Source organism: Topomyia yanbarensis, chromosome 2 (genome assembly GCF_030247195.1).
Source record: "Topomyia yanbarensis strain Yona2022 chromosome 2, ASM3024719v1, whole genome shotgun sequence".
Lineage (NCBI taxonomy): Eukaryota > Metazoa > Arthropoda > Insecta > Diptera > Culicidae > Topomyia > Topomyia yanbarensis.
The window spans coordinates 311477112-311504116 of record NC_080671.1 but is presented as its reverse complement, the minus strand read 5'-3'; the positions used below and the strand labels follow the sequence as shown (position 1 = coordinate 311504116).

At 40.2% G+C, this 27005-nt stretch overlaps 4 protein-coding genes across 4 annotated transcripts; 1 reads left to right on the top strand and 3 right to left on the bottom strand.

Moving 5' to 3' along the window:
- The first annotated feature begins 608 nt into the window (after nucleotides 1-608).
- LOC131683570 (uncharacterized) lies at nucleotides 609-3841 on the top strand. Its single transcript, XM_058965648.1, has 3 exons — nucleotides 609-787; nucleotides 3015-3074; nucleotides 3137-3841. The coding sequence occupies exons 1-3, from the start codon at nucleotides 702-704 to the stop codon at nucleotides 3822-3824; spliced, it is 834 nt and encodes a 277-aa protein (XP_058821631.1). The 5' UTR covers nucleotides 609-701; the 3' UTR covers nucleotides 3825-3841.
- On the bottom strand, nucleotides 3835-5210 carry LOC131683567 (beta-1,3-glucan-binding protein-like). The gene is made up of 3 exons (XM_058965644.1): nucleotides 4927-5210; nucleotides 4710-4867; nucleotides 3835-4653 (listed from the first exon to the last, which is right to left on the bottom strand). Exons 1-3 carry the CDS (start codon nucleotides 5188-5190, stop codon nucleotides 3858-3860), a joined length of 1218 nt encoding a protein of 405 aa, XP_058821627.1. The 5' UTR covers nucleotides 5191-5210; the 3' UTR covers nucleotides 3835-3857.
- Nucleotides 5211-13908: 8698 nt separating this feature from the next.
- On the bottom strand, nucleotides 13909-15177 carry LOC131683568 (beta-1,3-glucan-binding protein-like). Its single transcript, XM_058965645.1, has 2 exons — nucleotides 14955-15177; nucleotides 13909-14892 (listed from the first exon to the last, which is right to left on the bottom strand). The coding sequence occupies exons 1-2, from the start codon at nucleotides 15159-15161 to the stop codon at nucleotides 13936-13938; spliced, it is 1164 nt and encodes a 387-aa protein (XP_058821628.1). The 5' UTR covers nucleotides 15162-15177; the 3' UTR covers nucleotides 13909-13935.
- A 6994-nt stretch (nucleotides 15178-22171) lies between these two features.
- Nucleotides 22172-23541, bottom strand: LOC131683566 (beta-1,3-glucan-binding protein-like). Its single transcript, XM_058965643.1, has 3 exons — nucleotides 23257-23541; nucleotides 23047-23201; nucleotides 22172-22993 (listed from the first exon to the last, which is right to left on the bottom strand). The coding sequence occupies exons 1-3, from the start codon at nucleotides 23530-23532 to the stop codon at nucleotides 22204-22206; spliced, it is 1221 nt and encodes a 406-aa protein (XP_058821626.1). The 5' UTR covers nucleotides 23533-23541; the 3' UTR covers nucleotides 22172-22203.
- Nucleotides 23542-27005: the final 3464 nt, after the last annotated feature.

Genomic DNA, 27005 nt, shown 5'->3' with positions numbered 1-27005 from the left:
AATAGTCTGAAAATGGTTTCAAAGATTTCTGAAATAGTATTTATTTATACGGATAGATATGGCAACAACTAGAAAAAACTCTAGAAAGAGAAATTCGGAGACACCATTTTGGATCGATTCAAAAAATTCATTCCATTTTGGATCGATTCAAAAAACGAATCCAATCGAACATTGAGTTCTACAAGATGACGACACGAATGAACTCATGATGAATGAAGTTCATGTTTGACAATTCTCGGTGGTTTGTTTACGTTGTCAGTTGCGTGAGTGCGAGTGCAACGGGTGCTTATCTGTTACATTCGAACTCGCGTAACTCCCATGTAAACAAACCACCGAGAATTGTCAAAAAAAAAATTCATTCAGCTCATTTTGTGGGGTTATGTCGGTTGGTGTAAAACCTAATTGCCATAATATTGGACGTGTTGCCATACAATGCTGGGGCATACGTTGCCAAAATACTGTTTTTCTCTCCGCAGTTCTCTTACTAGAGTTTTTCTAGCAACAACTTGTGATTTTCATTACCCATTTTTGAGTAACTCCTAATTTATTAAGCACTGAGTAGAGTTTATTGAGCGTGCAAATCTTCTTACGACTGGTATAAAATTATTTACAAACATTTAGTATGGTTGCAAATTTGTTTCGGTAATTCGGAAGTAACGAAAAAATTCTTTTCGCGATTGAAGCCTGATACCTAATTGGATATGAGTGGCAAAGTGAAAACTGTGCAAAGCAGCAAACCTGTGAAAACTATTCGTAACGTTTTGGTACAGCCTTTTAAAACAAAATGGTGAGTTAAGAAAAATGTGAACAACCGAAAGGGGTCGGTAGACGTCAGAACATGCTTCATAAAACCTGCTTTGAATATATTAGAATGTAAAAATCGGATATAAACTGCAAGCGTAAAAATCGGAAAAAATGCAGAGATTAATATAATAAGGACGAGTTATTTTCTAGCCGATAAGTGTGATTCAAAAGCGATTATGCGTGATTTGTACTAGTCTATGTACAGGTCGTACTCGATTATCCGGGAATTTAAAAAAAATACCCCGGATAATCGAGTCAAATTTGTTTGTGTTATTTGTTTATTGTTTATTATTATTAATCGTACGCTAGTCAGTTTAGTACTATAAATCAGGTCAAGAAATAATATCTTAAATAGAAGTTATACATGGGAAGATTAATTTAACAACAATAGTACATACTGTCTTAGTTTCGTGCTAGTTTGATTTAAGTGCGTATATGAAAACATGAATATGAGAGACAGGGATAACTTCTCAACTAGCATAAAAATAGAGTATGTGGATTCTGATGTCAGAATTTGAAAATTCAAAATGGCGCCTACAAAATGGCAACCATTTTTTTTACGAAACTGGCAAATTTTGGTAATAGTCGGTATAAGACTCGATTCACGTTTTTTTTGGGTCTCACAGTCGCCGTATTGAATCCGCCATTTTTAATTTTACATTTTCGACGTCAGATTCAGAATCAGCGACCCCGAAAACTCCCTTGTAAAACGTTTTAGGCCAATTTAAAAAAAAAACATGAAATTGAGCCAGGCGCAGTTGCCATATTGGACCTTCCATTTTGAATTTTACATTTTTGACGTCAGAATCAGAATAAGCGACCCCGAGAACCCCCTTTTAAGACGTTTTCGGCCAATTAAAAGAAAATGAAATTTAGCCAAGCACAGTCGCCATATTGGATTCACCATTTTGTATTTTCGACGTCAGAATCAGAATCAGTGACCCCGAAAACCTATATAAAGCTAAAAGTAATAGCATCATCAATGAAAAAAATGCGTTGCAAAGGGTTAAACATGAACGACGTCTTGGGTTTGTACAGTAGGAATTAATTTACAATATGGGTACTACAGTGAAGACCCATCAGCCAATTGGTGTATTTAAAGTAGACAAAATTAAAAGAAAATATGTCCAATTTGCATGTTTTGCTTCTTTAAGATAAAAAAATATGCTCAAGAAAGCATTTATTCAAATTTGACTTAATAGAGCGCATCAGCCGCATTTCCATGCGAGGCTGACAAAGTCGCGTCAAAAAGCTGACAAAGTATCGTGGGTAGACAAAATCGAATGCAGATAAAATCGGATCTAGACTATATTTTAGAAAAAAAAATATCGGAATGTCAGAAAATGCGACTCCCTTCCCGGGACGACTTGACATGTAACAAGTCCATGAAATATGATACATCTGGTCACTAGGAAAAACATCTAAAGCTATACTAAACCTTTCCGATCTGAAAAATTAACATTTCACAAGGACAACGCATCGATACGATACTACAAAAATTTGGTTTGCGTCAACGAAGATTTATTCTCGAGTTCGGCCGAGTAGCCTTCTGCACGTGAAGGACACCAACTAAGTTAGTGTCGGATTCTAATGAGACGAAGGCGAAATGCAAATTCCATAAGTAATTTAGTCATAGATGTTTTTCTAGAACAATGAACTCAACGGAAAATGGATGATGAATTTTGATAATCGATACGTTGAAGAGTTACAAAAGAAACGAAAGAGTTTATATTTGTCTCATTTCAACTGCTTGGGTAGGTCTGGCTTTCTCTTTTTACTATAAAATCCCATTCCGGGTCAGTAAAAATCTCTAAGTGAAAGCCTGGTCGGAGGTGACAATCCTACTGCAGTGGGTACTGCACTGTAGAGAATTTTTTAAAATTGTATACGTTGTACATGTAATACAGAAAATACATTCTCAACAATACTCCAGTTAGATGTTTTTTTTATCGATTGGTGCATAAACTGGCAAAATCCACCAAATAGTTGCGAAGTTATATCCGTGCAAACCTTACATAATTCCGCTACATAGTAGATTTTTCAAATTTTAGAATGAACCAAGCGCTAGATAGTATAAGAGTAAGAAATGTTTATTGTCAAAAGGTTATTAGTCCCTCTTTTATACCCCCGGAAAAGTTATCCGTTATATTCAGTGATCAGCTAAAGCAAATTGTTATAAAGGTGCTTCATCTTATATTCTACTTTCGCAGGCCGCTGGTTCCAGGGAATGACGCAGAACAATTCAACAAACTTTTCACGAAAATACCACAGTAAGTCGACCGGTGTGTAACATGCTAATCGAGTATAATTGCATATCTTTCCCATTTTTCAGTAATTTGATGACACGTGGCATGAAAGATAGTGTGCGACTGATTAACGAAGGAAAATCGTGTGCACTTTTTCTGAGTTCTGATTTTCATCCACAAATTTTGGGAAAACAACTCATACGAATGGCGCGGCGTAACTCACCAACCATACAAATTGTAACCGTCGAAAAGATCCGGTGGAGTGGTTCGTTGGAGAGGATTCTGGCCATTCCCAAGAGCGGCAGCGAACAGCATGATGTAGCCGAACTGTTGACCTTGATGACAAAAATTGCCAAGGCAAATGAATATGAGGACGATTTGTGCCACAATACTACTGAAAGAAGTAAGTTGACCACTAAACAGCGAAATGTAGTACAAGAGTTGAAACCAGACGATATTGCACGATTGCATCTTCCAAGACACGATTGTAAGCGGCGCACCTTTGTTCCGGAAGTATCAATATTTGCCCCCAAGTCAACTGTGGACACCGACAAGGAGGAATGGAGTGAATACATTTCCCTCAAACGATCCAGGCAGGATGAAATGGAATTCGATGTAAATTTAGGACCATCAAAATCCATCGTAGGTAGAAAAGAAAAGGATTCTAACAAGCCAGCGTTTGTAAAAGCTGGTACTACATACGTTCCTCTAACGGTTAATCGTATCCAAGGAAATCCTAATCGAAAGAAGCACAATAGAAAGAAAGCGAAATAAATCGTTTTTAAATTAAATGTTTTACTCTATTATTTACAATGCCCATACTCTAACGTAATCGATTTGGAAAGCACTATTTTTACCGTCATTTTGTTCCAAGCTCCACGAGGAAATCCAATCATCTTTTTTGTTCCAGAAATTGGTCATCGCGACTCGAACCGGGGAATCATTGGACCAAGGTTTAGATGTGGGAGTTGTTACCTTCTCATCTGGAAAATATCCGTTTGTTCCTCCGATTGCTAGATTCATAATAATGAAAAATTCTTGATCGAATGGTGCCATTTTAGTGCCAGATATCCATGGGTTTCTGGTTCCAGGAGCTCGTTCCTCGAAGTTGCCTCTTTCCCAGAAATTTCCATCGGCTCGCAAAAGAGGCTCGTCATCTATACTGAAGGTCATATAGTCTGGAGTCCATTCGAGCTGGTAACGGTGAAAATTTTTGTTGAAGCCTAGACCCGGTGGAGAATTTCTTGGGGCGGTGGTCGTGTTGTAAGCATTCGTCCATGCATTCGGACCGAAGTGTAATGTCGATAAAACCTGCTCCACTCCCAGATGGGTTCCATTGGCGTCGTAATAATCAACGTTGCAGCGTGCCTCCATAAGGTCAATCTCACCGGAAGCTGGCCATGTGCCATACTGATTGATGCGAGGCATGAGCCAAAGTGCAGGCCACATCCAATCGCCGGTTGGTAGTTTGGCTCTGATCTCCAGTCGACCGTATTTGAAACTGAACGAATTGACAGTTCGAACACGTGCGCTTTTGACTGGATTCAAGATAGCTTCCGGAGTTCCTGTTCGCACACATCCATCCCATGCTGGATTCGTACAGCTGCAATAAGTATAACAACCATATAACTCTTAATTTATAAAAAAAAAACAGCCTACAAGTTTCCAGGATCTCCGCCGTGAATGTCTAGTCGTCCATTTGAAAGGAACTCTTCGCCTCCAGGCTCAATTCCAAGCAATGTTGGCTTTATGTAGAATACTCCGTCTTCGACGAATGAATTTTCCCGATTATTGAGATAGAACTGGAACTCACCATTCTAGAACATCTAATGTATTTGGTCATTGAATTCACAATGCAGGAGTACATCTAACTTACGCCTCCACCACCAAGCGTATGTTCATGTTGCCATTTATCCAAATCCAATGTATCGAAATTATCCTCAAAAATTAGTTCACCTGAACAAAACTTCCTTCGATCGACAAGCGATCCACTGGCTGAAGTTACCGACAACCTTTCGGAATTCAAGTTCGATAGTCCTTGGTCTCTGTTGTAAGTTTTATCTAAACCAGAAGCCAGTTGACTTGTTGAAATAGTCAGTAATATTAAATACAAAACATCCCTACTATCTGAGAACCACATTTCAAGCCGTAAATAATCAATATTCAATGAATGAAAAAATCACATTACACAAGTTCCCATAGAAGGTGGATATTTTATATCATTGGGTCTCGATTGAATTTTGTAATCACATCATCTGGCGACTTGTCAATTCAAATCAGACAATCTTATCATCATAATTGCAATGTTGGGAGAAAATGATGCTACAATAGAAAAAGCCAATTTAATCTTCCAGTTGAATTGGGTGTGTTGATACTTTTATCATAACTAAAACATTTCTTGGCATTAATTATTATACTGATTTTTATGTAAATTAGTTGGCATATTTATTTGTACTTTGTGATATACTATTGCATATTGCATAAATCCTACCTCATGCATGGTTCAATTTAAATGCTGACATGCATTTTCGATATTATAGACTTTTGTCAAATGCATGGCGGACCCGCGGCTATTAAGATCGTGGGGGTAATTCAGATTCCCTCGATTTCCCAGAAAATCGTAACTATATGTTGAGAATTAAGTGTACAGTTATCTAATCAACAATGGTTAGAATAGCACAAGTCAATAACCAGCATAAACGTACAGCAACTATCTCTATCTCGACCTATGCAGGGTAGTAAAGCTTCCATAGCATTGGCTCAAGAACTGTTCTTTCACAAAGAAAGCTTCTATATTGGAAAGTTACTTAACAATGCTTTCATTGCTTGCAGTAAGACAGGCATGGCTAATCCACGTGAAATGCCTCGTGCATGCATTCTTGCATATAAAGCTATTACCGCGTGACTAATATCGGAGCCAATAGTTCTCGATATCTTTGCTTTCACAGTTACTCTGACTATCGGTAGCATAGGCAAAAGGTATACAACTTATTCGGCATATCTACCGTATAACGAATCATAACCCTCTGATCATTTCAAATGTTTTGTATCATATTGTAGCAGAAAAGGTCTATGCTCATCACATCATTTGGAACATCTTAGACATCAATTTGAGAGGATCTGGACTGATGTCACCTTAAATTTCATGGATAATCTTCAACAATTAGTCCACTAGATGACTTGGATGACTTCGTGGATACGGCAAACTCGTTCATAGTAGCATCCAGTGGCGGATCCAGGGGGAGGGTCTTGGGGGTCTGGACCCCCCCCCCCCCCACCGCCGGAAATTTTTAGCTTCTTGAGAAATTTTAAAATAGTTTCAATTTTAAATTCATTCTAAGTTTAAAATCATTCCAAGCCATATTCGATAACCGATTTTTATTAAATGAGGTTATTACATATTACGTATTGTACAATGAACATTTAAAGTCGAAATTTTGGACCCCCTCCGAAATTTTTGACTGGATACGCTCCTGGTAGGTAGGATGCTACCTACCTGGTAGGTAGGAAGCTATTAAATCGACTGGAGGAATTCTTTGGTCTAGAGCTCGTAGTGCATATAACAAATGTCTTAGATCTACAAAGCGGGCTGGCTGATAAGCTATACACTAATGTCTATAGTCTAAACGAGGGTAGCCAGTTAAATAAAATTCTCTCAACATTGAAAGATTGCAAATATTATAAAATAACAATATGGTTCACTTTTGTATTTCTTAAAAGACGGCGCGCTGGCACCACCATGGCACAAAAGGTTACTAGTACACTGTAAATTTTGCAGTACGTAATGACAATTCTCAGTTCAATACAATACATTATAGTAGAGGTGGCGACATTCATACACTCAAAAAAATGTAAACGTTATGCCTATTGATTTTTCACATAGATTTTTGCAATTAGCGGAGGCAGATAGACACTATTTGCTGGCACATAAAGCTAATGTGCGTATTTATTAGAAATATTAATCTTAAATTCACATTTCATAACTATAAGACACATAAAACCCCATTCTATAACAATACGCACATATAACTTATGTGTGTGCATACATAGTTTATACAGTTGACACATAGAAGGTATGTGTGCGCGTGATAACACTAGCATTTCTTCTTCATATGGATTTCAAGTGGTTTGAAGCAAATAGAATTGACGTTTTGATTTTTTTCAGTGCAGATTAGGGAGAAAACTTTTTTGGATTTATTATCTTTCCAGCAGGAGAAAGCTACATTATTTCGTTCTAATGATCATATTTTAATACCCACATGAGATAACGATCATTGCATAGTCTGACCAGTTCATTAAGGGGCACAGTTGGCAGGAAAAAAGAAACAGAAATTTTTTTCGCTAACGAAAATGCTCATTCTCTGCTTACATGTATTTGGGATAATTTTTTCTAACGCAGCTAGGCAAGATTCTGGTAGTTTAAAGCAGTATCCCTAAAATTATGCTGATGCAAAAACAAATTACACCGATAAACCCATATTCTACACTGAGCTTCAACTATTGATTCTTACGTTGCGCAGGCCTGGCAGCACTTTTTCCATCTGCTGATTTTTACGTTGCGCAGGTCTGGCAGCATACTCAAGGCGCACGCTAATCGCAGAATGATTATTTATTGCGACTATATTGTTTATATACAATATTTGAAGATTGTCAAATGAACTTCTTAAAAACCAGATATGGTGTTTACTGCCATGATCCGCATAACACTCCCATTTACTACGGGTTTCCTATGCAGGTGGGACTGTTATGCGTATCACGGCAGTTTAGGTGACAGACGAAAAAGATGTTCTTAATTGTTTCTTCGATGCACACTTTCCAGGTTGTATCGATCTAGAGATGAACTATGTTCACAGATCTTATTGTGATTCGGGCTCGTGGGCGTTAACACGCCCATTGGTTACCATTGAATCGGTCAAGTTGGCAGTTGACAGCTTTGCTCTGCATAAATCATCTGGAAAAGATGGAAGCTTTCCCGTGCTGCTGCAAAAGGGATTTGATATTTTCAAACATGTCTTGAAAAAAATTATGCTTAGCAGTCTCGCTACCGGAGATATTCCGAAAGCATGGCGAGAAATAACTATTAGATTTATTCCCAAGTTTTAGGCATACCAGCTTAAGTTATTTTCTTTCTAAAGTTTTGAAACGGATAATTATCGAATACAGCGCAAATTCGTTAGTTGGGTCACGACTGCGCCCCAACTAGCGAATCGAGTCTGTTAATTGGAGCAACTGGCAAAAATTACCCGAGGGAAACGCTGATTGTTTCCTTTCGATAAAAAACAAACAGAAACATGTCACTCGCTAAAATCGTGTTTGCGCACCACTGTAGCACAAACCATATTACAACAAGAAGGCCAATCCTGGTGGACGAAGCGGTCGTTCCCTACCACAAGGAACGTAGATACTGGGGATAAACGTGGACCGCCGCCTCACCTTTGCGTTACACTTTCGACGTGTTAAAGTTGACTACCAGAACCGGTTGCGATCAATTAAAACAATCAGCTGCCATCGTCACACTGCTCTGAACATTAGCCAGGTTCTAGTCAACAGCAAGATATTTTGCGGGGTACAGCTTACGTTCTGCAATATGGAGGGTCTTATCAACAATTTAAGCCCCCTCTACCACAGAACAACTGGCGCTGCTGCTGGTTTGTTTCCCAGCACGCGTGCTGAAGTGATCTGCGTAGAGGCCCCTACGTTGGGCGGCTGTACTCAGCATCGCTAGACGAGCACTGAAATTTTTGGAGTATACAGCCGGAAAGGACTGCTTCGTACAGATAGTCAGCGAGATCCATCGGGAATAACTAACATGGATCTCGACCCAATCGCCCGCTTATACCGAGTTCGCGACCGGCCATGACACAACCATGGACGCAATCGTGAGCGGTGCTGCTGGTAGTGAACCACAGCAGAATAGGAGGGACCTGCGCTATGCTCGGTGTTCGCTGCAGAGGCGTCAGCTATTTCACTGACTATCGTCCAGAAAGCGAAAGATACTACCGTCATTTCGCTTTCTGACTCTCTGGCAGTCTTTTCGGCCATTAAGTCGAGGAAATCCCACCACCCCTTCAGTCAGGCTATCGAGGACAAGTATGTCCCAATCATGCAAATTTGCTGGGTCCCCGGTCACTGCTGCATCGACGGAATTGGAAGGGCTGAGGGCAGGCCAGCGAAAAACACACCCGCCAACTTTTCACAAGACATGTCTCAGTTGCAGAAATATTGGTCCAGTCCAGCGAAGATAATGGAAACGTTCGTGTGTTATAAGCGCAGTTCGTTGAAGGTTCGCTCGGCTGCTGGACAGACTGGACCGATAGAAGGAAACGACGAGTACTGTCGCGGTTCAGAGTTGGACACACGAAGGTCTCTCACGCCCTCATCGTATCGCGTGTCTCTTTACCTAGATGCATTGCATTCGTAGCTGAACCACAGTGGCACATATGTTAGTGAACTATGCGGAGTTCGACGATCTCTGGCAGCACTATAAATTTCCGAATTCCACCAGAAAGATCCTCGCCAACGACCCCGTTCGAGAGTAAGTGCTACTGCCCTTTCTCAAGAACGTGGGACTTCTCGATCATCTGTTACAGAATAGACCACACCGTTTCTCCAGAGCAACAATACCCATATAACAAAATAATAACAATATAATGTCGTAATGACGTACGAAGTTAACGCCTTTAAATAAAGAAATAATACTAAATAGTCGTTTCGATTGCGCATGCCAGTGAAGTCGTCACACATGAGGTAACGAATCACTTCGAGGAACAAGCCTAGGTTTCGCAGTACTGACCCGTTTTGGTGAGAACCGGTACTACGGTACTGAAGCCCTTAGGACCGGTAGTACCGGTAAAGTACCGGTACTCGAACATTTTTTTAAAAAAAATTGAAAGAAGCTTCAAGCTGAAATTGAATGCTCAAACTGATGGTTTTATTCTCAGATGATTGATTTTTGCAGATCAAAAAAAATGTTTATTGTTTTTAATTGCTTCGGAATGGGAAGACTTATTTCACAGAAGATATTTTTCGTATAGGGCACCTTCTTTTATTTCGAAATTTAGGCCACTTTGAAATCAATAACTGCTAAGTGGTGCGCCTTTCGTCGACTTGAACAGATGGTAAATGTATGAAACCCGATTACAACAGTAAATCAAAGCGAGAATGGCAGTAAATCCGAGCAGGTTAATCGCATTTCCTCTCTTGCTTTCTGAAAATTGGTTTCGACCTTTATGTCGTTTGCCTACTATTCTCTAATGCATATCAAGGCTCCTTGCTTTCCTGTAAACTATGGAGTTTTGCTGAATTTTCCGATCATCAATATTTACAAATCGCCTCATTTGAAGTAGTTCACCAAATCAAAAACTGTTAGCTACTAAATCGCTGTTCGTTCTTTTATAGATAAAGGTTTAAGAGCAAACAAAATATAGACATGACTTAGACCATAGTCTTATTACGCGCCACCCAGTTTATCATGGAAACCAATCAGAATGTCGCTAATTTAACTTCTAGAATTACTATGATGATGGCCCCGCCTCATTCCCACACAAAGGAGTTATCTCAACGATTTATGTAGAAGGCAAATTAATATAATAAAACGTTATCTTGCAGACCGATATTTTGAAACAGATCCCCCTGCAGAGTTAACATATTTGTCATAAAAAAATGTATAGTACCGAAAATACCGGTACTGGCTTTTGTTCAGTACCGGTATTACGGTACCAAAAATGGGTCGGTATTCCCGGGATTTTCGGTACCGGTATTACCGGTACCACAACCCTAAACAGGCCCATATGACAGTTTGCCCTGTTTAAGCCCATGGCAGTTTTTACGGAAAATTAACCGTCATTGTATTTTAAATATTTTTAAATATGTTCCGCTGACGATATCGCTTGCTTTATAAACCTAAAAACCTGACATTTTTAGCATATATTGAATTGTATACCATTTTTCGGTGAGCAAGTTTATGTTTATAAACATCACACTGCGCTTCCTATTCGGGACATTGTCCCTAATCATCTCTTCACGAAAGAGCTCATGATAATCTGAAAACTATGGGACCTCGACTAAGAGATCAGTTACAAGATCAAATTCCCACAATTTTCCAAAAGTCTCTATGATGCTTAAAACAATATGTTCTCAATGTAGTGATCAGACAATATAGTCGGCTCCAATTAATTTGTTTTTTTTCAATCCAACTAATTTTGGTGGCTACGCAACTGCCCAGATCCGGTTTAAAGCAAGCGAATGACATTACTGGCGTTAATTATATCATGAAGGACAACTGCTTGCTACATGCCCGCCGATAATGTTGAGATTGAGTGTGTGTTCACAGATTCGAGTTTGTCACACGTGAATCTACTGAAACATGCAGGCTGTTTCAAGAACCTCTTACCAAGAATCTGAAGCGTTCTCTTAAAAGACGCTTTAAGCACGCTCTTGCAGAAATACTTACGAGAGCTATGTCATTCACTTCGACAGATTATTATACTATCTAGACCCATGGAATAGTGCGTCTCTGACGATGTGAGAACATTTGTTAATGCACCTAAAAGTTATGAGCAGATAGAAAATTTTCTCTTGAGAGGCCGCCTAATATAACACCCTGATATATTTAATGCCAAGTCACTTATCTTTTGAAGCAGATCAATACTTCTGCGCACCCCTAAGGTTGGGCCCGGCCAAACGTTATCACTAGCTAAAAAATCATTAGACAATGTGATTGAATACATCAGAGATGGCCTCCAAGAAGTTAGCAACTAACACACAACGACTCAAACTAAATGATGCTGAATGGAAGAAGCGCAATATCTAACACATTTAATTCATTAAAAACATTCCGGAATATGAATTCAAAAAATAAAGTTCCATTTGATTTCAAAGTATGCTTTTTTATAGTTAGCCACAGGAACCAACTAATGAGCCCCTTGAACTTGATGACTTTGAAACGTCAATCACTTTTTGACTTTCAGTTTTGACATAAGAGTATCTTTTAGTTGGGGCATGCGGACACCCAGCTACCGAACACCTCAACATAGCGAACCCCCAACTGACGAATTAGCGCTGTTTTATCCACTGTACAAAATGCAACAAGCATATCGGTGTGGGAAATCCACAATTACTCTGCTACACGATGTTGTGTACAATACTGAAAAGGCGCAAGCAATCTAGCTTGGGTGTATTCCTAGATATTGAAGGTGGTCATGGAGTATCTGCTGGTTGGATAAACGCAATGCTTAGTAACCTCATTCTTTGGTCGTCACTGAAACAGGCAGAGGTAAGTAAGTTGAGTATTTGTGACTGTCCTCAGGACGGCAACTTTGCTATGGTAACCTGGTTGCCAACAGCTTTTTGAGGAATGGAGCTTGGATTTCCGGGAATGGAGCTTGGATTTCCAACCTACGGGTGGTTTGTTGACGATTACCAAATATTAAATACTGGACTTTGCACCGGAACATTCTTTGACTTATTGCAACAAGCAATAAGAGCTGTCGAACATTAGTGTGGACAAGTTAAATTATCAGTTAACCAAACAGAACTTCAGTGATTTTTTTCACTTTTCTTTAAGTGAATAACAATCGGGGTTCGTCCATTGCAGTTCCTTGATTCTGAGCTACTGTGTGCAGATCAAGTAAAATATGTTGGAGTTATATTGGTTTCCAAACTAAAGTGGTCTTCTCACATTGAGTTTCGAGTCAAGAGAATGTATCTGGCCTTCGTGCAGTGCAGACAAACTTTTGGAAAGACCTTGGGTCTCAAATCCAAATACATCTATTTGATTTACACGGCAATTGTACGTCCAATACTGTCGTGGGGATGCTTTAAGTAGGGGAAGAGGGGAGAGAAATCTACAAACGCGTCATCAAACAAAGGCGTTTCTAGAACAATATCCTACATTTTTCGAAACTCCACTGCAGGCGGCGGGCTGATCAGAGCTTTAAGCGGCCACAGCAACTCTCACATATGGCAACTATTCAGTGCGCTGAGTCATTTTCATGTTATCTTTGTGAATCTGACTACGGAACCTCATAGCCTCTGATATGCAACTTCTCAGCAGTAGCGCAATTGTGATTTCGAGTTTTCGACCGTCCTTACATGGACGACTGAAACTCAGAGACATACGAATGTTCCTTACCCAGTATGGTAAAGAGGCTTAGGCTTTCTTGCAGGCGTTTTGAATTTCTGAGTTAAATTAACCAGCTGTTTGTTCTTGTACTGTCACGCTTCCAATTCTACTTCTTCCCTCTTCCTACTCCTTTCCTTCCGATCAGGGAAATTATGAGAAGACACGGCAAAGCACAAATTCCTAGCAGTGATTCAACCACTGCTAAAGTTGTAGCTTTGCCACCTAGTACACAGAAGCCACTTTAGAGTTAGATTTTCGAAAAAAGAGAAGAATTCCGCGAAAAGTTGTTTTTTTAAATAATCTCTAAATTCAGGGACTTTAAAATTACAGCCGTACAAAATTGACTAATGGCTTTCAATCCTTTCTTTATTTTTTCACATTTGACATATTTCAATGCCAACCGAGTGTTGCAATAAGAAGGTAATTCATAATGAAATGGTATAAACCAGACTCATATGTATTTCAAATTCTATCTGCTCAAATAAACGTCACCCGTCTTACACACTTATCTCATCATTACCGGTAATGTAGATAAATTATTGTTGGAAATGTATCGCATCAATAACCTTGGTTTTCATGCCTCGATTAAAACACAATCAGCTACAAGAACTAACCCAGTTCCGGAAAAATTAAATGAGAGCGAGGTCAAATGCTAAATGGTACAATGCAATTCAAAACTTTTAAGCTTCATTTTCAAGTTTCACGATCAGGGAAGATAGTTAAGAACAAATATGCTTTTGCATGAATCAGTTTGCTATCTATTTACAATGCCCATACCCTTACATAATCCACTTGCAGCGAAGAATCTTTGCCTCTATTTACTCCCATTTGCCACGTCGGAGCCCAGTATCCTCTACCGTTCCAAAAGTCACGACCTGCGGTACTTGAGAGATTTATCCAAGGTTTCCCACGGGCACCATTAGTCGCTGGTGGAACATCTGGGAAGAAGCCATTAGTGCCACCGACCGCTAGGTTCATGATAATGTAGAATTCTTGATCGAACGGTGCCATGACAGTTGCGTGCATCCAAGGATTCTCTGACGCAGGTGAATGTGTGACGAAGCCTCCTCTATCCCAAAATCCGCTTCCGGCATCAATACGTCGAAGAACTTGATTGTCAACACTAAATGTAATATGATCGGTGGTCCATTCCAATTGATACAGGTGGAATCCAACGTTGAAACCCTGTCCACCGGCACTGTTTATGTGGCTCACTGTTGTTATATATCCGTTCATGTCCGGATTGGGTCCAAAGTGCAGTGTAGACCCGACCTGCTCAACACCTATATGAATTCCATTTGCATCTCTGTAATCAAGATTTCCACGAGACTCAGTTAGATCGATTTCACCGGAAGCCGGCCATGAGCCATAAACCTGACGTTTGGGCAGGAGCCATAAAGCTGGCCACAACCAGTCACCAGTTGGCATCTTCGCCCTTATTTCCAAACGACCGTATTTGAAATTGAATGATTCGACCGTGCGGACACGAGCACTCTTGATTGGGTTGATCGGGTTTGTGGCAGTACCAGCTCGTTCGCAACCCCAGAAGAATGGGGCAGTGCATTGATCAGCTGGCTGACCTCCGTGAATGTTTAGTGTACCACTGGTCAGAAACGCTTCTCCTGTATCATCAGCCAGCAAGGTAGGACGTATGTAGAAGATGCCATTCTCACAATAGGAGTTGGATCGATGGTTTGTATACCATTGGAATTCCCAATTCTACAGGATAATGTTTGCTTAGTATAATTGGCGCATAATTTGAGTTTTATAGTTATACTTACACCACCGCCAGCAAGGGTGCTTTCATGCTCCCATTTTTCAAAATCAAGAAAGTTAAAGTTATCCTCGAAAATAAGATCTCCTGAACAGATAGTTCCAGTTGGCGCTCTTGTTCCACTTGCTGTGGTCACCGACGGTGTGCATTTCGGAGTGCCTTCTTCAGCTAGCACAAGTGCCAGCAGACACGCAAATAATACTACTATTTTCATTTGAACACGATAAGACCAATAAAGACACTAATCCCGCAATTCTGCTGGTTAGTCTTTTATACCACAAAATAGATCGCACCCAAATCGAGTGCTATCAAATCACAATCTAATCGTAGAACTTGAATTGCATTTTACTGTTTCAAGCTCCCCACTGAAGCTATTTCAATAACAATTCAGATATTGTACGAGATACTAGATAACTTTTAAATAAAAATTTAAATAAAGTGGTCAAAGTTTTATACGTCGTAGGTCACGATCTTCCAACGTGCCGGCATAATCTCTTTTCGAAAATTGTTTCTCAAAAACGTCGCTATGACGTTGTTCATTTACTCACGGAAAATCTAAATTACCTGTAATCTTATTCAGTCAATCGTTTATGATGGCTTTCACAACACCGTGAGGTGAATGATACAGCAACCTCCCCTGGCATGATAAAGTGATTTATTTACCGTATGTGGGGAACAGAACACTCATCGTCTGCATGCTCTAGGTTTTGTATGAACATTCACTGGGTAACTATCATAACAAGAACAGGAGTTACAGTAATTTGATTAAGAGTTAAAAGCACCATTTGTATTAGAATGTTAATAGCGGACCTTACACGTTCAATATTTTTATCAATACCAGTAATGACGATATTGTTACAATATTTCAATCCCATTTGAAATCCACATCGTCAATACAACATTTTTCCATTACACGAACAATACTTTTGACAATACTCTCTAGTATTGACAAACATACTGAACGTGTAAGGGCCGCTAATGTTCTTTAGCATCAGACGAAGTTCTCAGTTTGATCCCGGATCCACGAAACGAAGAGCGACAGGAAAAAAGTTCATAAGTAGCGGGAACTGGTAACGGGTATTCAATAAAAAAATGATAATGATTTCAATACCTTTCTGTTATTAAAGTAAAGAGCGTAAATTTTTTCTCGCCAAGAGAATTGCTCTCTAGACTCCCTAGTGACATGTTTCTTTTCGCTCGGGTGCTGTCAGTTCCATCGAAGATGGCGTCGAAACAGCAAGCGCTCCGCGAACGTGTTGTACGGTTTTACGAAACGCATGGTCTCGTCATCGTGGAAAAAACTTTAAGGTAGACCACTTTCAACACGAAAACGTGCCTTTGAGTACAGTTTACCGGATCCTGGCATCCCTGAGCTTGAAGCGGAAGGCCGGTAGCGAAAAACTACCGCGGGAAATCGTTCGTGCTGGACGATGAAAGTTACTTTCCGCTCTCAAAGACCCACATTCCAGGAAATGACAGCTACTATTCCAGCGACAAGTCGGCCACACTCCCGAAGTAAAATATAAGTTTAAGCAAAAGTTTGAAAAAAACTATGCTGTGATGTACCTTATCGAAGAGGGCGAGGGAGAGGGATTTCAAAGCCATGATTTAAGCGAGCGGTCTGGCCATCAGTCAACAAGTGTACCAGGAGGAGTGTCTTGATAAAATTCTTCTGCCGTTCTTAAAGGAGCATTATGCGGATGGATTTACCGTATGTGGGGAACAGAACACTCATCGTCTGCATGCTCTAGGTTTTGTATGAACATTCACTGGGTAACTATCATAACAAGAACAGGAGTTACAGTAATTTGATTAAGAGTTAAAAGCACCATTTGTATTAGAATGTTAATAGCGGACCTTACACGTTCAATATTTTTATCAATACCAGTAATGACGATATTGTTACAATATTTCAATCCCATTTGAAATCCACATCGTCAATACAACATTTTTCCATTACACGAACAATACTTTTGACAATACTCTCTAGTATTGACAAACATACTGAACGTGTAAGGGCCGCTAATGTTCTTTAGCATCAGACGAAGTTCTCAGTTTGATCCCGGATCCACGAAACGAAGAGCGACAGGAAAAAAAGTTCATAAGTAGCGGGAACTGGTAACGGGTATTCAATAAAAAAATGATAATGATTTCAATACCTTTCTGTTATTAAAGTAAAGAGCGTAAATTTTTTCTCGCCAAGAGAATTGCTCTCTAGACTCCCTAGTGACATGTTTCTTTTCGCTCGGGTGCTGTCAGTTCCATCGAAGATGGCGTCGAAACAGCAAGCGCTCCGCGAACGTGTTGTACGGTTTTACGAAACGCATGGTCTCGTCATCGTGGAAAAAACTTTAAGGTAGACCACTTTCAACACGAAAACGTGCCTTTGAGTACAGTTTACCGGATCCTGGCATCCCTGAGCTTGAAGCGGAAGGCCGGTAGCGAAAAACTACCGCGGGAAATCGTTCGTGCTGGACGATGAAAGTTACTTTCCGCTCTCAAAGACCCACATTCCAGGAAATGACAGCTACTATTCCAGCGACAAGTCGGCCACACTCCCGAAGTAAAATATAAGTTTAAGCAAAAGTTTGAAAAAAACTATGCTGTGATGTACCTTATCGAAGAGGGCGAGGGAGAGGGATTTCAAAGCCATGATTTAAGCGAGCGGTCTGGCCATCAGTCAACAAGTGTACCAGGAGGAGTGTCTTGATAAAATTCTTCTGCCGTTCTTAAAGGAGCATTATGCGGATGGGAAGTACGTCTTCTGGCTAGGCAAGCCGTCTTCCTATTACGCCAAGAAGACGCTCGAGTATCTTGAGCAGAAAAAGATATCGTACGTGCCGAAAGAAAGGAACCCGACCAACTCGCCCCACAGACATCCATGATCGAACAAAAATATTTAAAAAACGTGTGTAAACATTTGAATTAATATACGATTATCACTAGCGCCGCAACATCAACTTATCCCAACTATCTGCCAATCCATTCAAGAACCGGTTCGAAATCCTGAATGGATTCAGTATGGAATCTTGCTCAAAGAAAACAACCGATTCCGACTCTATCGGTAGATGCATTTGAGCTAGAATTCATACTGGAAATTCGAACCTGTTCTGGACTAGTTTGACTGGGTTGAGGAATAACCGCTGTCAATTCAGTCGAATTCAACGACAAAAAACACAACGACAGTAGCGCATCTGGTTTGAATATCCCAACTACCTTCGAAGCCGTTAGAGATTTTACACAAGTTGAATGTTCAAGATGGACGTCTGTTCTCTGTGCTTTCCATAAACCGAACTGTATGTTGAATTGTCCATTTTCTCCCTCTGTGTATGTCGTAAGCCTGTTAAGGATTACTCTTTCAAGAACCTTGCCGGCTGTATCCAACAAGTACATCGGCCTGTATGCTGAAGGATCTCCAGGGGGCTTGACTAGCTTCGGCAACAGCATTGGCTTTTGTCACTTCCAGATATCGGGGAAGTCATCATCGTCGATGCACTATTGCAACGCGGTACTAAACATATCCGGGTTCGATAGGATTGCTGTTTTCAGAGCTTCGTTGGGGTAACGTCTGGTCCCGGGGCCTTCTTGGTTCTCAAGGCTTTTGCCACCACCATCAGCTCCTCGTTAGTTACCCGAGCTTCTTCTTCGTAGTCATGCTGCGTTCTGTATGGCGTGGGCGGCCAGGACGAAGGTTCATACTGTGGAAATAGCGCTTCTACGATGACTCTCATCCTCTCCGGGCACCTATCTGGTGGTCTGCCGGACTCTTATCTTCGCGATGGGAAATCTAGAGGCGTCGCCCCACGGATTCGAATTGGCGTTGCAGTAAAGCTCTTCTTTTCTTACTGAGCTTGATTTCCTTCTTCAGTGCGGCTATATCGCATTTAACCTCCGGTACAGATTGCCGCAGCAAGTGTTGTGCTGTGTTGCAGTGGTTGAGGTTGATTTTCGTTACCTCCACTGTGACTTCGATGCAGTTGCCTGTTTGAAGTCCGGACATCGGGAGCGTTCTGTAACGTGGTTGTTGCCTTCTTCAGTTGTACAGATCAGACATCTCGGAGCATGCCAGCATTCTTTTGCCATGTGGCCTTCTTCTCCGCACCTTCTGCATAATTTGCTCCTGTCGGGTCCACTGCAGTTTCTTGCCAGGTGGCCGAACTTTTGACACTTGAAGCACACAGCTTACTATACTCGGCAAGCTTGATATTTTCAACCAGGCACTCCCCGCCTGCTTTTGCTGCTTCTGTCGAAGCTGCGGCTGCTCCTGGTGCTGAAGCTGCGGCTGCTGTTTCTCCTGGTCGTGCTGTTCTTGCACTGGTTGGCTTTGCCGAGGTGGTGACCTCGTTAAACCGCTTTTGGCTTTTGGCCGCGTCTACTTCATATGAAGTTTCTTGCTCCATTTTGTTGGGTCCCAACTTCGAGCCGCTATCTCCACTCATTGCACATAGTCGCCTCTAGTGATCCCATGCTTATCTATACATACTAATATGTGAGCAGCAGGGAGGTCAAGCAAGGGTTGACACTATCCTTTATGGGTTCAGAGCCGGATCAGCGTAAAATCGGGACTGCTCAACCGAAACTAGTGCAACCAACTAAATGGCAACGAGTTTTGAACGTACCTGGAGACCTGCCAGGGTTTTGTTGGGAGGCAGCCATGCTGTTAGTCCACTCGCTATTTCAAATCGGTGCCATCCTTCCTTACTCAGGGAGTAGAACAGTCCGCCTGTCAGTTTAAAGTCGTATGAGTGTGCATGTGTGTTTGAATGTATGTGTGTATGTGTGTGTATGTATGAGTGTACTTTACTATTTAGAGGTTGGATTTGCACCACCGCGTGATTTTTCATTACGCTTTAAAAAAAATGAAAAAAATTGTGCCAAATTCATCAATACATTTTGTAGGACTTTAATCAAAGAATTTAAATCTACTTACCTTTTAATGCATTCACAAAATACATATTCAGCAGTCAATTATGCACAAACATCAAATCCGTTATTGTAAAAACACACTTGTTGTTTGACCACCATTATGATTATTTTCGATGCTTACACGAAGACACTGATATTAGTTTGCGTACTGCTTCCGATTTACTATAGCAGAGTGTGATCGGATTTGCCCCACCTTACCCCACAACAAGTAAAAAACACAATATACCAAGTAAACGAGGCACGTGTAATCGACTTTCACTGATTTGAACAATTTTTTTTTTAAATTTTTGGTCCATGGGAGCATGCTCCGTTTTAACAAATTGTCAAAACCTCTGGTAATATTTACTGTGGAATCAATTACTAGTTTTTGTCGTCAGGGCTGCAAAACGTGCAACGAACATTTATTGCAATTGAAAGTGCCTTTTCTCGCAGTACGTATATTTTAGTTTTAAAAATTCCAATCTCATCGCCGTCCACACACATTTCTACATAAAAAGAGGGATTGGCTATGTCTGGGTTATAATTACAAATAGTGTGTAATGACTGGCCTTAGAGCTGGTAATTGAAATCTTATAGCAAAATCTAATACACGATTAATGTAATTGTCACTACTTGAAATTATTGATAGCGTAAGGCAAAAAACCTGTTGATAAGCTTCATACTGAGTTTTAATTACTGGATTTCTTGGGTTTTTTTAACAGAAAACCGGTCGGTATTTGGCCCAGTAAAACCATTTTGCTATCGAACTGCGAAGCACTAAATATTGGGATTCGATCATCATAATATAGCGCAATTCTAACAGAAATAAAAATGCAGAAGTTATATATTATGGGAAACGAAAATCCAGAGTGTGTTTATACTGCACTATCTGAAGATACATACACATACTTATCACTCACTTGACTAGCGAAGCACTTATATTACAGATGCAATTTCATATAGACGATGAAAGTCCAGTTAGCGTCGGCTAGCGAGCGACGAATGCGGCACAAAAATACAGATGTGACCTATACAATCAAAATACCAAAATACGATAAGGTGCTAAAAATTAATTGCCCTGTAATTTCGGTTTTTCTACTTCACTTCCGCAATATTTTTTTTCTAAATCAATCTTTGTTTGTAGAAGTAATACTAATACATACTTTGAAATTCAATTCAAAATTGGTGAACATTTTTCCTAATGATGAGTGAAAATTAGTATAATTAGCTCAGTACAATAAAAGTTACTAACGTCCACTCCTGTTGTATCCAATATTTAGATTGGGGGCCCCTCCATTTAAAGGTCACTTGTAGTCACGAGAAAAACCAAGAACAAGCAATATTGAATTTAAAACAAAGAACTTGGAATTCTATCGCTATAAAATATTCCAGCACACTTGTGATCAAACGCGTCAAACCAATCATTGTTTTCTCTTGGTCCTATGGCTTTACTTTTTAATTGGTTACTAAGGATCGCTTTAGTATAGTATCCGTCACCTTTTGGAAACAAACCGACACCGAAACTGCTCCAACTTTACTCAGTCTACCTTCCCACTGGGTTATATATTAGAAAAGACCAACCTGTTTTGATGAATTTTGCATTATTTCTCGAACCATATGGAGCTGAACGATGTCTACATTCTATTATCCAGAAGATATCGACGAAGCCTTGGTTCAGCGGATTGAATGTGGGTTGCGATTTCATTCATGTGATTTCCAGGCTCATATGGTGTCTCAGCTAGTGGAGAGCAATCTCTGTGTTTAAGGTGACGGCTATAACGACATCCAGTATTGTGAAGTAAGGTCTCCATTGAAGGATTCCCTTAAGTCCTTAGGATGATCAGCAAATGCAATAGTTCAGGATATCCTGGCAAACCGCGAACTCTTTTATGTATTCCTTGTATACACCTTCTCAAAAGCCATCTAGAATAAAATTTAGCTCTTCTTTTCTTTGTTCTAAATCTCAGAATTACTCTCTCCGGCCTGCACTGTATACCATTGACGGTTGGTACGACCTCAAGGCGGCACAATATATCTCCGTCGGTGCCTATCATTCCCAAGTAACGCGTGCAACATGCCGCGGTTTGTTGCATAACCATAAACTTTTGTTGGTACACTTTATTAGTTGTTAAATTAGTTGAATAATAATTGATGCACGCTTCTTTTTAACAATTTGTTTTGTAGAAATTGTCAACAAACGGTGTTGCTCGGGATGTTTCCCTTCTTGTTTTTATTGCTCAGAATCTTTCTTGTTATCTATTTTGTTAAAAATGACAGATTGTATTAGTACTCATACAAAATAGATTTTATTCAACTTCACCTCCCCTACTCTGACTATTTACAGAAGCTAATTACAACGCCCAAACTTTAACGTAATCCACTTGCAGTGATGCCTCCTTACTTCTCTGTTCCGCCAACTTCCAAGAAGGTAGCCAACTATCTTTAGCGGTCCAAAATTCTTTCATTGCCGTTGTCGAGTTGTTCGCCCATGGTTTAACTTTTCCATTATTATTTGCATTATCTGGAAAATATCCGTTTGATCCGCCTACAGCCAGGTTCATGATAATATAAAATTCCTCATCAAACGGTGCCATTTCTTCTCCACTAATCCAAGGGTTCGGTGTTCCTGGAGCACGCTCTTCGAAGCTTCCACGCTCCCAAAAGTTGCCCTCTACTAGCAGCAGCTGTTCATCGTCCACACTAAATTTCATAAACTCTGGTGTCCACTCTAACTGATACCGGTGAAACTCTTTATTGAATCCATTTCCTGGAGAAGAATTTCTCACTGCAGTAGCAGTTTCGAATCCGTTCAGTCCTGGATTTGGACCAAAATGCAATGTTGATCCCACTTGTTCCATGCCAATGTGAGTGCCGTTAGAGTTATAATATTTAGGATTTCCTCGTGATTCCATGAGATCAATTTCACCAGAAGCTGGCCACGTTCCGTACTGATTCAGCTTCGGCATTAACCACAGTGCTGGCCATAACCAATCCCCAGTGGGAGTTTTCGCCCGAATCTCGACTTTGCCGTACTTAAAGTTGAACGAATTGACTGTGCGTACTCGGGCGCTTTTTACGGGATTCAATATGTTGTCTTCCGTACCAAGTCGTTCGCATCCATTCCATGCTGGATTTGTGCAACTAAAAATGGATGGAGAATAAATTTTGTGGATTGCAATCGAACGATTCCTTACTAGTCACCAGGAGATCCGCCATGGATATTCAAGCTACCACTGATCAAAAATTCTTCTCCCGTTTCATCGGCAAGCAATGTAGGTCGGATAAATAGTATCCCGTGCTCGACGTATGAATTCTGGCGACTATTTAGATAGTATTGGAACTCCCCATTCTGAAAACAGAGTTACGTGAAAGGATTGTTTTCCGTTACTATCAACAGCACTTACACCTCCACCTCCCAAGGTATGCTCATGTTGCCACTTCTCCAAGTCCAATTTATCGAAGTTGTCCTCAAAAATCAAATCACCAGAACAGAAAGCTTCACGCTTCACGAAGGATCCACTGGCCGTAGTCACAGATGGTTTCTCGCAGTACGATGTTACGTTTTGATCCGAAGTGTTTTTTGGTGCAGCGTACGCATCGATACACACTGCAATCAGAGCGACTGATAGAGCCACAATGATGGTAAAATATACTAAACTTTTCATATCTAGGAATACCATTATTGCCGGTACGGTTATCAAATGACAAGTGTCGAAAGAAGCCCCCAGAAGCAGGTTTTTATTGCGACAGGGGACTATGTTGTTTTAAGTTATTAAACAATCTGATTGCTCATTAGGTATCTGAAAACCTAATCGATATTCTTTCAATAGATAAGCATTGCTCGTGAACATAATTTGCACAAAATTTAAGGGGTTATATACCTTCTAACTCGGTGGTTGTATTGTTGAAATCTTACAAAATCAGTTGGGAACATTTCGTCATGTGTTTGTAGAAAAAAGCTACGTGAAAATTGAGAACATTTACGAAGTTTGAGCCAATCTATCTTCAAAAATGATACTGAGGCCAACGTCACTGTCGAGCAATATCGAGACATTGTTGAGGACTGGTTGGTTCCAAATGATGTTACACAAGATTTGGAAGACTTTTAGTTTGAACAAGATAGGACAAAAGTTTATACGGCCATTGTAACCATCGATTTATTAGAGACAATGTTCGATAGGTAAACCTTAGCGAAATAGGGTCGAATCGATTAGTTTTCTCGGTCTTGCGCGATTTGATGCCCTTGGATTTTTTATGGCGCTTCGTTAAATCTAGCGTCTACGCCGACAAACCGCAAACAAATGATTAGCTAATATTAAATGCATTTTTCACAAAAAAAATATGTTGTTCACGACAAAATGACTGCGAAATGAATCAAAATTTGACCAAACTCATGCGATCTGTAAAACGTTGTTGCGGTTGACCTTTGTTGGAAATTATTTTAATACTTAGCTGCAAAAATAATCAAACAACAATTTTTGTCAATTTTCATTCTATGTGTCAAATATTATTTTAAAAAAATGACAAAAATACACTTTATATGCTTAGATAAGGAAACCTAGTCCACGGTCTGGAAATGATAAGGGAGCACTCGGTGTGTGTGTGTGTGTGTGTGTGTGTGTGTGTGTGTGTGTGTAACCATCTAAATCCTACTGGCGGTATTATGAAAACAAGTTTTCTGCATTTCACTCCGTGCAAACAACTGAATCTAGGTAGATGTTAGCTCTACCGATTTTCCAATGGCCCGTTTCAGAATGACATACCTAGCGGTACGTTCCGAGGCTATTTTCCCGTCGGCAAGGAATAACCCTTAAAAAGGCAACCTAAAGTTGTGGGTTCAAGAAGCATCGCTCCTAAGACCCAATGAAATCGTAAGCTTCTTTTTTGTCGTTATATCAGTGAGAAAAATCGATTGATCATTTGTGTTTCAAATTACAAGTTCATTGAAACCAGAGATCTGTAACTAGCCTCATTAAACTAAGTAAACTCATTGCCTTTTTGAGGGTTTATCTAGTTAAGTTTAATACATATATTTGTTCGGAATCTCTTTTTATCTTTTTACCTGGCTGGGATGATCAGTTCCTGTGTCGAAGTACATCCAGGTGTTTCCAGAACTTGACTTTATTTGCGAAGATCATTTTCAATGTATTTTTTTCGAGTCTTGATGTTAATGATCTATCCAACGAGTTGATTCCATTTTCAGAATAAAAAGTGTGTGCGTGTGTTACATTGAGTGCGATCAACTTACTTTACACAGCTAGAGCACTCCATTGATGCTCTTCAACTTCCGAGTTTGATACTACTTCAGGTTTCAAACTAGCAGACGCTGTTCATGCTTTGTTTCGAAATGTTTTTGCACTTCGAGCCTCTGTATTTGCTATACAATTTGCCACCATGATTTTATAGAGATTTTATAATTCAAAGATCAAACATAGGTTGATCCCACAATTCTCACAAAAATTTCCTGTATAAATTAGGACTAGCTTACGCAATGGTAAGGTACCGCTACGGGAGGTGAATGACCATAAGCCCCAACTTGCATATGCACACAAACGTTTGCCGTTCTCTACGAACTGAATCAAGTGGTTTATGAGACTCGGCCCTCCGGGCCAGGATTAAACGGTCTATTTCAAAGCAATTGCAATACCTTTCTATGGAGAATGGTATATAATGAACCATCGTTGGCGGCTTTTATTTTTCGCACAGGCGTAGATTGCTAAACGACTGCAAAAAGGGCACAAATCTCCGATCAACACGGGGAACGTGCCATTTGAGCCAGACGCTACTGATTTCTGATATAAGAGCTGTCCAATGTTTATAAGCCTTCATATATATTCATGTATATCAGCTTTGCAAATGTTTATAAGTTTTATACAAGCTTTGCGAATGTTTATAAGCATTACGAACATTAAGCATTAAAATAGACCGTATATGGGTATATGAAGCTATACTTTATAACCTAAAAACCCTGTAGTTGCAAGCCGTAACCGGTAGTCAGCGATGCCGTTATAATGCTGTTAATGGTTGATATTTCTATTAATCTAAAACATTGAAGTCCAAATCAAAACAAATATGATATGGAGCACTTTGTAATCACAAGAAAAAGCTTATCGGCTTAGGAGATTTGTTACAAACAAATTAAAGGGAACTAAATCTTTGAGCCATAAAATCATAGGAAACTGCGATGAATAAATTTTAGTTTAGTGTAGGAAAGGATATAATTTGAAAAATAAAATATTCCCAAAACCTTGCTTCTGGTCGTCAGTGATCGAAATCCACTTCCAAACAAAACAAAAATCATTTTCGTTTTGATTTTTTTTCCAACCAGTGGGTTCTACCCATTACACAAATTGTTTTGACATTCCTTCATAGGCGCGGTGGAAAAGTGGGAGTAGGCTGCACATCAGCCGAATATTTCGCTAAAAGTGGCTTTTGAACAGCACTCATGTACAATATGATGCCTATAAGCTCAGTTACCCTCAGTAAAATATGATGCTTATAAGTTTAGCACCCCGAAGCAAAGCAGAAGAGTGAGTGAATAGGCGTATATATGGACTGCCTCATGCCAAGATGGGAAGGTCGTAGCGTGGTATGTTGGGACTTCGCTATTGATACCTCGTGGCGTGGCAGAGGAGTTGAAGGGTGAGCATCCAAGTCAGCCTCACACGGTATGTTAGGGGTGAGCACAAAAGTAAGCCTCACAAGGTACGAAAAAGGTGAGTACACAAGTAAGCCTCGCATGGCGTAATAGAGGTGAGCACAAAAGTAAGCCTCATATGGAGTGTTAGAGAGTGAATCAGGGTGTGACAGAGCGAGCACCCAAGTAAGCCTCATAAAGGATGTATGAACGCGTGAGCGAGAGTGAGTGAGTACATCAAGTACAGCCATCCCCCAGAAGTAATACCGAGAGGTAGTCCCTGAGGAGAAAAATGGGGGAGCCCAATGGATTTTAGTCGGTAATAAATTATCATGGTGGAGCCAGACACTCCAGTACACTCCGTGTGGTAGCTTGGCATCAACTAATGCGCGTGTACTGGGTCAGTGCGTAAATTGCATTCTCCATTGAAAAAAGCTCAGTTACCCTTGTTCTATACGCGGCTATAAAACCGAATTGATGCCATTTTTTCGGCTTAGTGGTTACTTGGGAACTTCA

Bases quoted from the DNA above. Each gene is read 5' to 3' on its own strand.
- LOC131683566 (XM_058965643.1), bottom strand. From the start codon at position 23,532: ATGGTATTCCTAGATATGAAAAGTTTAGTATATTTTACCATCATTGTG. The intron at 23,202-23,256 runs GTAAGTGCTGTT...CTCTGTTTTCAG, and splicing joins ATACCTTGGGAGGTGGAGGT to AATGGGGAGTTCCAATACTA. The intron at 22,994-23,046 runs GTAAGGAATCGT...ATCCATTTTTAG, and splicing joins GGCGGATCTCCTGGTGACTA to TTGCACAAATCCAGCATGGA.
- LOC131683568 (XM_058965645.1), bottom strand. From the start codon at position 15,161: ATGAAAATAGTAGTATTATTTGCGTGTCTGCTGGCACTTGTGCTAGCT. The intron at 14,893-14,954 runs GTAAGTATAACT...ATTATCCTGTAG, and splicing joins GCACCCTTGCTGGCGGTGGT to AATTGGGAATTCCAATGGTA.
- LOC131683567 (XM_058965644.1), bottom strand. From the start codon at position 5,190: ATGTGGTTCTCAGATAGTAGGGATGTTTTGTATTTAATATTACTGACT. The intron at 4,868-4,926 runs GTAAGTTAGATG...TAGATGTTCTAG, and splicing joins ATACGCTTGGTGGTGGAGGC to AATGGTGAGTTCCAGTTCTA. The intron at 4,654-4,709 runs GTAGGCTGTTTT...TACTTATTGCAG, and splicing joins GGCGGAGATCCTGGAAACTT to CTGTACGAATCCAGCATGGG.
- LOC131683570 (XM_058965648.1), top strand. From the start codon at position 702: ATGAGTGGCAAAGTGAAAACTGTGCAAAGCAGCAAACCTGTGAAAACT. The intron at 788-3,014 runs GTGAGTTAAGAA...CTACTTTCGCAG, and splicing joins CAGCCTTTTAAAACAAAATG to GCCGCTGGTTCCAGGGAATG. The intron at 3,075-3,136 runs GTAAGTCGACCG...CCCATTTTTCAG, and splicing joins CTTTTCACGAAAATACCACA to TAATTTGATGACACGTGGCA.